A 12144-nucleotide genomic window follows, 5' to 3' on the forward strand; every position below is an offset into this window, starting at 1 on the left:
AGGAGAAGATAATTAAAATGGAGATGACCTTAACAGAAATGGGAAAAAAAATGGACAAGATGGAAGAGCAGGCAGTAGCAGCAGAAATGGAGGTAGAAGACTTAAAAAAGAAATTGGAGAAATCTAATAAAAAAACTAAAGAGACACAAGAACTAGAAATAACATAAAGATAGTGGGCCTTAAGGAAGATGAAGAAGGCAAGAATATGAGGGAGTTTATAAAAGAGTGGATCCCTAAGACCCTAGGATGTCCAGAACTACAGCATGAAATGGAAATAGAAAGGGCACATAGAGTATTGGCCTCTAAACCACAACCACAACAAAAACCAAGATCTATTGTAGTAAAATTCCTAAGATATACAACAAGAGAAAAGGTACTGGAGAAGACAATGGAAAAAGTAAGAGAGGGCAACAAACCACTGGAGTATAAAGGGCAAAAAATCTTCATTTATCCAGATATAAGTTTTGAACTCCTAAAGAAGAGAAAAGAGTTCAATACAGCAAAGGCGATTTTATGGAAGAAAGGGTATAAATTTATACTAAAGCATCCAGCGGTATTGAAAATATTTATTCCAGGACAACAAAACAGACTATTCTCGGATCCAGAAGAAGCACGAAAATTTGCAGAACAATTACAAAAATAGACTGAGGGAGGAAGACGGGTAATGAGAGTTAAAATGATCACGACTGATATGTATGTGGGTAAAGACAAAAATAAACTGAGGGATGAAGACGGGTAATGAGAGTAAAAATGATCACGATTGATATGTATGCAGGTAAAGAGGTATAAGAGTGAATAGAGACAATGAGCATACATGAATGTATCTGTACTTAGAGGAAAATATAGATAGTATAGACAAGAATTAATAAGGGAAGGTAATGGAATAGAGAGAATAAGGAGGGAATTAAAAGAGGGACCTTTGTGACATATGAAAAGTGAAATCTTTTCTGGGGGAGGCGGGGTGGGGGGAAATAGCGGTCACTGCACAATCAGTTGACGCTTGCGAGTGGATTCGCAAATCCAAATGGAGAGGGGAGATGTGGTTGTCCGACAAGGGATAAAGGACAACTCAGGAGGTGAAGGGGAGATTGGGGATAAATAAGATAGAAATAGGAGAATAAGGAAAATGTTAGATGTTGTAGGAATGTTGTCTTATAAAGAGTTGAAAATAAGAAAACAGAAATGGAAAAGGAGGAAAGGCAATGATGGAAAAACGGAAAGAGAAGATAAACAAAATATAAAAGGGCTACGCTGAACTATATGTCTGTAAATATTAATGGAATACATAACCAAATTAAAAGGAAGAAACTACCAAATTTAAATGAATAAATGTATTCCATTAGAAAAAATAACATATTGGTTAAGAAATAATATTGAAATATTCGAACAAGTATAGGAGCCTTACATTAAATACAATAGCGAAAACCTACCGGGGACAAACATTACCTAAGTTGATGGAAGGAGAAGGAAAGAAAAGAATGGACTCAGTAGAATTTCTGGTGTAATTTTGTTGAATGACAACATTGTCTGACTGGCTTAATGCAACCTAGATTGTATACCTAAAATGGATGAGAGGGGGGGGTGGGGGGGTGGTTTGGGAGGAAAGGGGGGGGGGAGAAAAAGTCACTGTATATGTGTGAAAAGAAATAGTGTATATCATGGCTAATGTGATTTATGGTGTGAAAAATAAAAAAATTTATAAAAAAAAAAGAAGATGCACAAAAAAGATTTGTCAAGATAGCCCTAGCCGTAGCAAAAAAATGTATTATGTCAACCTGGAAATTGGAAGATAATTTGAAAATACAACAATGGTATATAGAAATTAATAAATGTATTCCATTAGAAAAAATAACATATAGTTTAAGAAATAATATTGAAATATTCGAACAAGTATGGGAGCCTTACATTAAATACAATAGCGAAAACCTACCGGGGACAAACATTACCTAAGTTGATGGAAGGAGAAGGAAAGAAAAGAATGGACTCTATAGAATTTCTGGTGTATTTTTGTTGAATGACAACATTGTCTGACTGAATTAATGCAACCTAGATTGTATACCTAAAATGGATGAGAGGGGGGGGTGGGGGTGGCTTGGGAGGAGGGGGGGGGGGGAGAAAAAGTCACTGTAAATGTGTGAAAAAGAAAAAGTGTATATCATGGCTATTGTGATTTATGGTGTGAAAAATAAAAAATTTTAAAAAAGTTCAATGATCAAGGAGGCAGCAGCGATGAATTGCAAACACTAGCAAACTGGTGCAGAGCAAACAAGCTGTGTCTGAACATTAAAACAACAAAAGAGATGGTTGTTGACTTCAGGAGGCCCCTTGACCATTGATGGCTCTACCGTTGAGGTCATCAAGAGTATCAAGTTCCCTTAACACCAGCTCCACAGCCAAGAACATTCACCAGCATCTCTACTTCCTGCGAAGGCTGAGGAAAATCCATCTCCCACACTCCATCCTCACTACATTCTAGATATGATGTATTGAGAGTATCTTTTGCAACTGTATCACCGCCTGATTTAGAAGCTGTACCGACTTGATCCGCAAGACCCTGCAGAGGATAGTGGTCAGCAGAAAAGAACCTTTTTCTAGCACGAAGGACATCTACTACACTTGATGCAGGCAGAACGCAATAAACATTGTGAAATACTCCATACACCCCGCAGATAACTGTTCTCTCTTCTGCCATCTGGCAGCAGGTACCGAAGTACTTAGGCCCATACCTCCAGAGTAGGAAACAGCTCCTCCCACCCCCTCCTCCCTCCAAAGCCATCAGGCTCCTGAACTCACAGTACAGATGTGCATAGTGCGCAGTGGACTTTCAGTGTATACGTCTTAATACGTTTTAATGGTGTTAACAGCTTTCCTAACTTATATCTGTGTAAATATGGTCCGTACTCCTGGAGATGCGCTATCCCGTCCTACCATGCAAGCATAGTATGACGATAAATAAAGGCGACTTGACTTCCACCATTGTCCTTTACATTGCACCAGCGAACGGAATAACATCAATCTGACGCCACCTATTGGTCCAGCCAGCACATGACAGCAAATGTGCTCAATGGGTTTGGAATTTTCATCATTTGTTTTACCCAAATTAATTGCATTTTAAATCTACCAAAACAATTATGAACAAACTTCAGTTTTCACATGAAACCTTTTTCAATACCTGGAGAAAAATTCACTGGCCCTAGGTGATAAACAATGAGTTTGTTATTTGTAACTTTCAAGCAAACTTTGGGCAGTATGGTTGATTTAGCAGTTAGAGCAACGCCTTTACGCTGTCTGTAAGGAGTTTGTAATCAGTTCTTCCCATGTCTGCATGGGTTTTCCCTGGGGGCCTCCAGTTTCCTCCCACTGTTGAAACATACTGGGGGTGTTGGTTAATTGGGTGTAAATTGGGCAGCACAGACCATGCTGTACGTCTAAAGAAGGACAAGGATATTATCCCACATCTCAACTCATTAACATTCTCCACCAAGACTTAAAGAATAAGGGGCTGGGTTGAAGAAAACAGAACTATTAGGTGTAAACATGGATCTTCAGACACGACTGTAAATACTTGGCCATTTCATTGTGACTGCAACATGACTTTTCCCTCATTGTTGTGCTACACGGTACGATTACTCCAGAAGAGTTCAGGCAACTTTCTTGCCAGAGAGGGCCATTTCTTGCATCTAAAATAAAACATAAATGCAGCAAAAATCACCCTAGAATTATATAGAGGGCACACCAATGCTTTTGCTTTCTTGGTTGAAATTTCTATATTACTATTGTCCACCATCAGCATTCTGGAAAGGCAATAAATGTAAAGGATATCACGTTGGTGCTGTATACCTTTAATAGTTGGCATCTTTTCAGTTGTTTGTGTTTTTTTTTGTAAATCTTTGAGATGAGGAAGCATTTACTGCATTTGCTCTTCTGTCAACATCCAGCAGATATTCTATCACACTTCTGCACACGGAAAGCATACTTCATTTATATGCTCAGGAATGCAGGCGGCAACAGAAGGTACAAAACATTGTCAGATTCATCACAGATCTGACCCCTAATCCATTGAAGACTTTGATGTGAGGCACTGCCTCAAGAAGGCAGCCAACATCATAAAGAACTCCCTTCACCCAGGTCAGTTCAGTTGGGAATAATGCCACTATGCTTGGAATTGTGATACATAAAGCTCTTCTTACTTGAAACTTAGCCAGGGGAACGTGATCAAATATATGTAGCCATATGCTACTCAAAAGAAGATACACACACACACGTAGTGTAGCCAGGTTAAGCTCTGAGTTTTATTAGGGCTCAGGCCCGACTTTTAGACTTGCACTGCTCCCACTGTAGCCCCCTTATGCTGACGTCACAACATGCATAGCAAAAGCAGGTTTCCCACGTGTGGGTACTTTCCTGCATGCGCTGTCCGTCTGTTGGATGCGCAGCAAGCGCCATTTTAGGGTCGCTGGCCTTTAAGGTGCCCTTGCCAGTTCACTTGTTGGGGCCAGTGCCACTGAGTGGGCTGCTGTCCTTTGGTTGCACTCACCGCCCGGAGCATCGGCTTGATCACTGTGGTTGCAGGCCACCACATAAACTTCATTAAATTTCTCAACCCAGCCACTAGTTTCATGAGAGCGACTTGGCATAACTCAATTGATTGGTGTACTCTTTTTCTGAAAGGTAAAATCTAACCTTTTGCATGATATTTCTTCTAATCAAGGCTGAAATAATTATCAGCAGGTATACTAATACAAGATTGTTCCTCATCATTTAAAAAAAACCAAAGAACATATCAAGAACTGACAATTCAAACAGATAATCTATATTCACTTCATAGGAATGCTGGAGGAACTCAGCTGGTCTCAGAGCATTCCATAGGCAGTAAAAATACGGGATTGTTAGATGTTGGATATGTAGATTTTCCAGTTGCTTGAGACTTACTCTTACAATGCCGAACCAATACACTAGTATTAAGGATAAACAGCTTAAAAGACAAAAGACAGTGCAAAATGTAATTTGACTAAAAAACAGTATGATAGTCTTTAATTATGTAAATTTCATTTTAATCAGGTAATTCCATAACTTACAAAATAAAGCCTTACTAATAATGTACAGTACTAAAAAAATAAAGACTCTTTCTAAGCAGAGATAAGGAGACCCTTTAAGAGTCACCCCAACGGCGAGTGGCACCAACCAGCTCTTCAATCTGGGCAATGTCATTTTATTCAACCACAACTTTATTCAAATTGTTGCTACGACCAAGGCCCTCCACTGGCTGAATATTCGCTCCCATCCCCAACAAAGGTTTATGTGTGACTTCAGAGAACAATTACTTTTAAAATTTTAAACTTTAATTTAAATGTTCATTTATTGGAAGATGACGGCAGACTTAGGCCAGAGACTTTGCTTCCCAAATGAAATCGCAGAAACCAACCTCAGACCAGACTGTGGTTGGCCTCACTCCATCTTATTTACATCATTTAACTTACAGTACCCTGAGAGGATGCAGTGAAGGAGGCCTATAAGTTCAAAAAAACTGAGGTACAATGAGCTTGCAGCTGATGAACAGCAATGTGGCTGGAAGGCAAGGAACCGTCCGGTTGAAGTAGGCCACAGAGGATTTGACATTGACATCAAGGCTACTCCAGGAGTTGGGAGTACAAGGAAAGGTATACTGACAAAGAGTTAAAGAGCTCTCCAGAGCTGCTGAAAAGGGTAGTCAGTGGCTCTGGATGAGGAGAAAGGATTCCACCTGGGCAACCAAGTGAGTGAATGGAACCTAGGGGATAAGCTCGGGTCATTGGGATTTACTGTTAAACCCTCCGGAGATGTCGTGGGTCTATCAGCAAAACAGATGAAGGAGAGTGCCCACTTGATAACCCAGAAGATGCCACCATTCTCTTGGCTACCCTGTAGAGTCCAGGCAATGACTCAGGTGGAGAATAGAATATTAATATCTAGTCCAACATAACATACCTATTTTCCTTGATTTCTTTTCCATTGCTTGAAATTGTTAGTTGCTTGAATTCTAGATAACAGAGTAACACCTCATAGGCCAGAAAATCTGAAGGTTAAAATCCTGAAAATGTCAGTCCATTTAAAAATTTGCTGACTTTCTTTTGGGAATATTTAAAACTTTTGAATTTAAATTTAGACATATAGCACAATATCAGGCCACACGATCAACTTATAATCCCTGTACATTTTGAAAGGTGGGAGAAAACCGGAGCACCAGGTGGAAACCCCCATAGTCTGGGGAGAATGTCCAAGCTCTGTAAAGCACTGAATTTAGTTTTTTTTTTTAAATATGTGAATTTTACCTCTTATAAGCTGGAGACATAATTCATTACCTACTTAACTCTTCATTGTCTGCAAGTTCGTTACATTTCTATCAGAATATTGTGTTTCATTGTATGGTTGATAACCAAGACCTAGTTGTGATTGGAGGCATGTTTAGTTCTGCTTATTCAGTTGGCTTTTTATTCGAGTTTTTGATGAATTAGCAATGTAACATGTGAGTGGTTTAGTACTGTACATGACACACGAGTGGCTTTGTATTGCAGATATATCTTTGCCAAGAGAAAATGGAAAGTTGCTATGGTTACCTTTTTGCCTGTAATGAAAATATTAATTTAGTTTAAGTTTCCATAGAAAAATAAGTGAGTGCACATGATACAACCAGACACAAGGAAGACAGATAAAACTCTGGAATGAGAATGGAACTTGAAAAAATAAAGAGGTGGAAAATAAATATCAACATGGAAAGATTGTAATCAATGAACAGCTTCTATGCTGTTGATGTATAATTCTACATCAACCAATATGAAGTAAATACATGGAACAAATATATCGGCACAATAAACCTACATTGCATGTCTCAGGGATATAGAAATTTAGTTAACACTGTTTTACAACTTGGAGAAACTAAAATCAAAAATCCAATTGTTTGTGCTTTTCATAATGATACAACGAACAGCAAAAGTTCAAAAATACATAATCCAATTTTTATTTTGTTCGACTATTGTCAAAAATCAAGTCTGAATTAAATGCTCTCCCAATTCGAAATGCTAAAAAAAATTTTAAAATGTGTTTCTCATTCAAACTTTCATTGTTCCAACCAAAATGAAAGCATTTTCAGTAAATGTCTCCAAGTCAATTCAATGCTTTCTGATGTACCTCTTATTCATTTCAACCTTGAAAATACCCTGGAAACTAGTATTTTGAGTAAAATCTCCAAATGCACGACTCTGAGGGAACAAATAATACATTTATTTCATTGAATAATTGGGTGGCTGAGAAACAAATAACAACAGGGTTCACAAAGCTTGCAAGATGAAAGGACATTCTTTAACCTGAGTATGGTAAACTCCACAGTTTATAATATTTTTAAAAAATGCATTAAATTTAGACATTCAGCACAGTATCAGGCCCTTTCAGCCCATGAGGCCATGTCACCAAATTGACCTACTACCCCGGAACGTTTTTGAATGGTGGGAGGAAACTGAAGTCCCCGGGGAAAACTCACGCAGACATGGGAGTACATACAAAGTCCTTACGGACAGTGCTGGATTCGAACCCTGGTCCCGATCGATAGCGCTGAAACAGTGTTGTCTTTTAATAATTTTAATAAACAAACAATGAACACTTGCTGAATTTAAATACAGCTTAATCAGATGACATATGAGGAATCAATAGGATTTTGGATATTCAGGATATCAGTGGTATGGGGTAAAGCACAGGAAAGTGATCTTTAGGGAAAAGATTTGCAATGAATTTGTTGAATGTTGAATGGATTGTTCTTGTTCCAATTTCTTGCACTCCAATGTTAAAGAATAGTAAGAATTAAATAAACAATAAAAGCATGGTGTCCATTAGCTTGCTTGGAATTGTATCATTCCTCTCGAACTTACTTCAATCTATCTTGTTGCAATGTTACATCTCATTTCTAACAAATTACATGCAAGAGTTGTACCAACATTGGTGTGAATGGGAAGCTGTACAACTTCCAGAATCCAGGTTACAAAAGTTTCAATATTTTCTAATAGTCCACACTGTCAAAAACAGAAAAAATACACACAGAACCATAAAGCATACAAAACACATTTATTAAGTCATGCTAGTGGGAATGAGTGATATTGATGTCGGGTAGACAATGTCACCCTTGTCAATATTGAATCTCATTCAAAGATCACAGTGAAACAGCACAGTATTTATATTATTTTTGACATCATATTTCTTACAAGTTGATAAGAATATCTCTTTGATTTCGTTTGAAGAATAATATGGCAGTTTCTTGCTAACACCAAACATTGTGTCCTTAAGAAATGTAAATGATTGATATCAATCTGCCATTCACAAAAAGGACACATACCATCTATACTTGTTCCAAATAAGTTGAATTTTGTGGACTGATTTTTAGGGTAAAATTTAGGGGGGTTGACTATTACACACCAACTACTTTAAACCGTGGTCCATACCTGAGTCATTCGAGGTTCCAGGAGCTCAGATGGGCGGGTGGTTGACCGGGACCAGATGGTATATACATGGTCGGGGCAATGGGCGGCAGGGACTGGGTGGTAAGTCAAAATTTGGTGCTTTCGAGCTCAATGTACAGGTGGATGGCCAGAGCCTCGCCAAGAATCTGAGGTCAGGGCAACAGGAGTTCCATTGTGGGTAGGCTGTGGACAGTCTGGGCATTGGGAGCTTGGATAGTTGGGCGGCCACGGTAAAAGATGGGAGGGGGGGGTCAACGTTTACACGCGATTTACGGTATGCATATCAAATATTTTCAATCGTAAACCACACCCACTAAAATTACCCTTGTAAGCACCGGGTCATAATAATTCCCAGCTCAGCCAACAAATTTCCACGAGCTGCTCATTTTAAGTGAAAGAGCTGCATGTGGCTTGTGTGCCACACTTTGGCCACCCCTGCCTTATGCCACAGGCATGGTTAGCATAGCAGTTAGCACGTGTGTTACAGCGACAGCTACAGGAACCGGGGTACGAATCCTGCTCTATCTGTAGGAGTTTGTTCATTCTCCCCTTTGTTATGACCCCAGAGGACCCCAAAACCCAGCAGCAATAGATAGTCACCAAGACCAATGGTTACTTAAACAAAAGTTGCTTTTAATTATCTTTAAACATGAAAATAGAATCAAACTTTATCACCAACTTACTTAACCCAACTTAACTCCCTTCTAATTCTAAATGCACGTGTATGCAATGTGTGTGTAAGTTCAGAAAAGTGCTTTGGATCACAGTCCAATCTCACTTCTCATTCCTCCAAGTTCATTGGTTGCAGGTAATTCTTAAACTGTGCACAGAATTTAACATTTATAAAGTTCACCAAAGATAAATGGTTAGTACTCAGGAAGGTTCTTGTCAGTTTTCAGAGAAATTTTTGTTGTTCCTTTTTAATCAGCCACTTCAGTGTCTTGCTGACAAAACTTGCCCTTTCAGGGTTCTCCAGATGATAACTTCTTTCTTTCAGGTCACCACAGAATTCCTTTCGGTTTCCTTTATTCCAAATGAAGCATTAGACAGCCGTCCTCTCCTCTTGCATGAACCACAAGGGCTTTGACCAGGCTGTCTTCCAAAATGGGACTTTCTACAAGCTTGCAAGCTTGTCCTGTTCCAGTCCCAGCTGCTATCTGATGGCTGTAACACTGTAGAACTGATCTCTTTGTGTCTCTCTCACTCTGAAAGAAAGCCTGTTTGACTCTCTCTACTTGCAAAACCACATGATCCTCTTAGAACAGCAAGCTCTCTTGCAGACAGCATCGACTCCGACATGCTCTTTCATCGGTTGCCTTTTGTAAACAACAATCCATTAGTGAAGTCTCTTGAGTACTCTCCAAAGCTCTTGCAAAAGGTATGAGGCCCTGATATATCTAGCAAGGGGCAGACCTCCAGTATTTCAAATAAGATCTGTTTTAAAGAGTTTGTATGTGACCTACTCTAAAAAACCTTTCCCAATTTATCACCCAAAAACATATCTCTTTACTCTGTCACACCGTGTCTGCGTGGGTTTTCCCCAGGTCCGCTGGTATCCTCCCACCAGATAATTACGTGGAAAATATGAATTTATGTGTATAACATCTGAGCTGCATCTTAGGGAAATGTTTGTTTAAACTTCAATAAAAAATAAATTTAAAAAACTTACATTGCAGAGGTGTGGAGAGCTGGAGGCAGAGGGGGTGACTTTTTTTGGGCTCTTCTGCCCCTGCGTCCCCGACCCCTTGCTCCCCCGGACAGTGGGCTCACTGCTTCGAGGGATGGACACTCACCCTCACTTGAGAACCACGGGGCGAGATGCCCGTAGAAGACCCTTCCTCACTCGAAGGGAGGATGTGACCAACACACTTCATAAGAAGGGACTGGCTGCGGTTCAGGGCCCCATCTGAGTCACCAGGGAGAAGATGACAGTGACCACAGCTTTGCTGTGGACCAACAATTGAAGGAGGGTCAGGAATGAGCCCAGCTCTGCATTTGGTCTTGTCTGACAGCACTTACCGCAGCTGATGGCCCCTGGCAATAGGCCGAGCTTCTTTGCCACGTTCTGGATGACCCTCTGCACCTCTGGGCCCTGCTTGAACAGCTCCATTTGGTGCAGGGCCGTGTCGTTGTTGCCCACCGACCTGACGTACTTCTGGCAGGAGTCAAAGAAGCGCAGCAGCTCGTCGTTGACCTCCCATTGCCGGGCGCCCTGGTCCCCCAGGCCCAGGTGGCTCTGCAGCCCTCGAATGAAGGAGCTGGTGCTGTTGACGCACCGGTGCTTGGAGCTGGTCAGAAACTTGACCCTCTGCTCGCGGTAGCTCTGCGGGGTCAGGAGGCGGGGGGAGGCGGCGGCCAGCCGCTCGGCCAGCCCGGCCATCTCGGAGGCTCCCAGCCGGTGGAGGCGGCCGTCCATCCGCTCGTGGTACCACATGCGCCAGGCGGCGAGGGCCTGCACCAGGCGGCGGCCCGCATCCGCCTGCTCCTTCACCAGCCGGTGCACCTCCAGCATGCGGGGGACGTTCCTCCGGGTGGGGTAGCGGGTGCCGTGGCGGATCAGGCCGCTCAGGTGCAGCTGGGTGCAGCGGGCCGGGGGCAGCCAGGAGCCGACGTCGCCCGCGGCCCAGTACCGGGACTTGGTGCCGTAATGCTCGGCCCAGGGCGGCCGGCTGGCGGCGCACAGGCTCACACAGGCCCACGCGACCAACTCCGTGAGACGGCTCGCGCGCCCGGCCCGCCGCGGCCTCCCCGCTTCCATCTCCCCGGCCCCGCTTCGCTCCTCCGACCCGGCCGAACAACCAGCTTGATTGCGAGCGAGGTTAGAGCGGATTACCCGGCTGCGGAGACCGTGGCTCGAGGGGCAAAGTCCCGTCCTACTGGAGGGGAGGAGCCCGCCCCGGGGGATGGACGCCCCGTCTTGCTGGTGGGGAGGAGCCCGCCCCGGGGGTTGGACGCCCCGTCCTGCTGGAGGGGAGGAGCCCGCCCCGGGGGTTGGACGCCCCGTCCTGCTGGAGGGGAGGAGCCCGCCCCGGGGGTTGGACGCCCCGTCCTGCTGGAGGGGAGGAGCCCGCCCCGGGGGTTGGACGCCCCGTCCTGCTGGAGGGGAGGAGCCCGCCCCGGGGGATGGACGCCCCGTCCTGCTGGAGGGGAGGAGCCCGCCCCGGGGGTTGGACGCCCCGTCCTGCTGGAGGGGAGGAGCCCGCCCCGGGGGTTGGACGCCCCGTCCTGCTGGAGGGGAGGAGCCCGCCCCGGGGGTTGGACGCCCCGTCCTGCTGGAGGGGAGGAGCCCGCCCCGGGGGATGGACGCCCCGTCCTGCTGGAGGGGAGGAGCCCGCCCCGGGGGTTGGACGCCCCGTCCTGCTGGAGGGGAGGAGCCCGCCCCGGGGGTTGGACGCCCCGTCCTGCTGGAGGGGAGGAGCCCGCCCCGGGGGTTGGACGCCCCGTCCTGATGGAGGGGAGGAGCCCGCCCCGGGGGTTGGACGCCCCGTCCTGCTGGAGGGGAGGAGCCCGCCCCGGGGGATGGACGCCCCGTCCTGCTGGAGGGGAGGAGCCCGCCCCGGGGGTTGGACGCCCCGTCCTGCTGGAGGGGAGGAGCCCGCCCCGGGGGTTGGACGCCCCGTCCTGCTGGAGGGGAGGAGCCCGCCCCGGGGGTTGGACG

The 12144-nt window shown here is 44.3% G+C and overlaps 1 protein-coding gene and 1 long non-coding RNA gene across 3 annotated transcripts in view; both read right to left on the minus strand.

The window, feature by feature from the left end:
• The window catches only part of minpp1b (multiple inositol-polyphosphate phosphatase 1b), a 105589-nt gene extending 94093 nt beyond the window's left edge, over positions 1–11496 (minus strand). For both annotated transcript variants that reach the window (XM_069900652.1, XM_069900653.1), the window contains exon 1: positions 10506–11496. In XM_069900652.1, the coding sequence (XP_069756753.1) occupies positions 10506–11244 (739 nt within the window). In that variant the 5' untranslated portion in view covers positions 11245–11496. The remainder of the gene's footprint in view (positions 1–10505) is intronic.
• LOC138744459 (uncharacterized) lies at positions 8078–10498 on the minus strand. Its single transcript, XR_011345545.1, has 2 exons — positions 10156–10498; positions 8078–9802 (listed from the first exon to the last, which is right to left on the minus strand). It is a non-coding gene; the product is annotated as an uncharacterized lncRNA (long non-coding RNA).
• Positions 11497–12144: the final 648 nt, after the last annotated feature.

The sequence above is a fragment of the Narcine bancroftii genome, chromosome 10, assembly GCF_036971445.1.
Source record: "Narcine bancroftii isolate sNarBan1 chromosome 10, sNarBan1.hap1, whole genome shotgun sequence".
NCBI lineage: Eukaryota > Metazoa > Chordata > Chondrichthyes > Torpediniformes > Narcinidae > Narcine > Narcine bancroftii.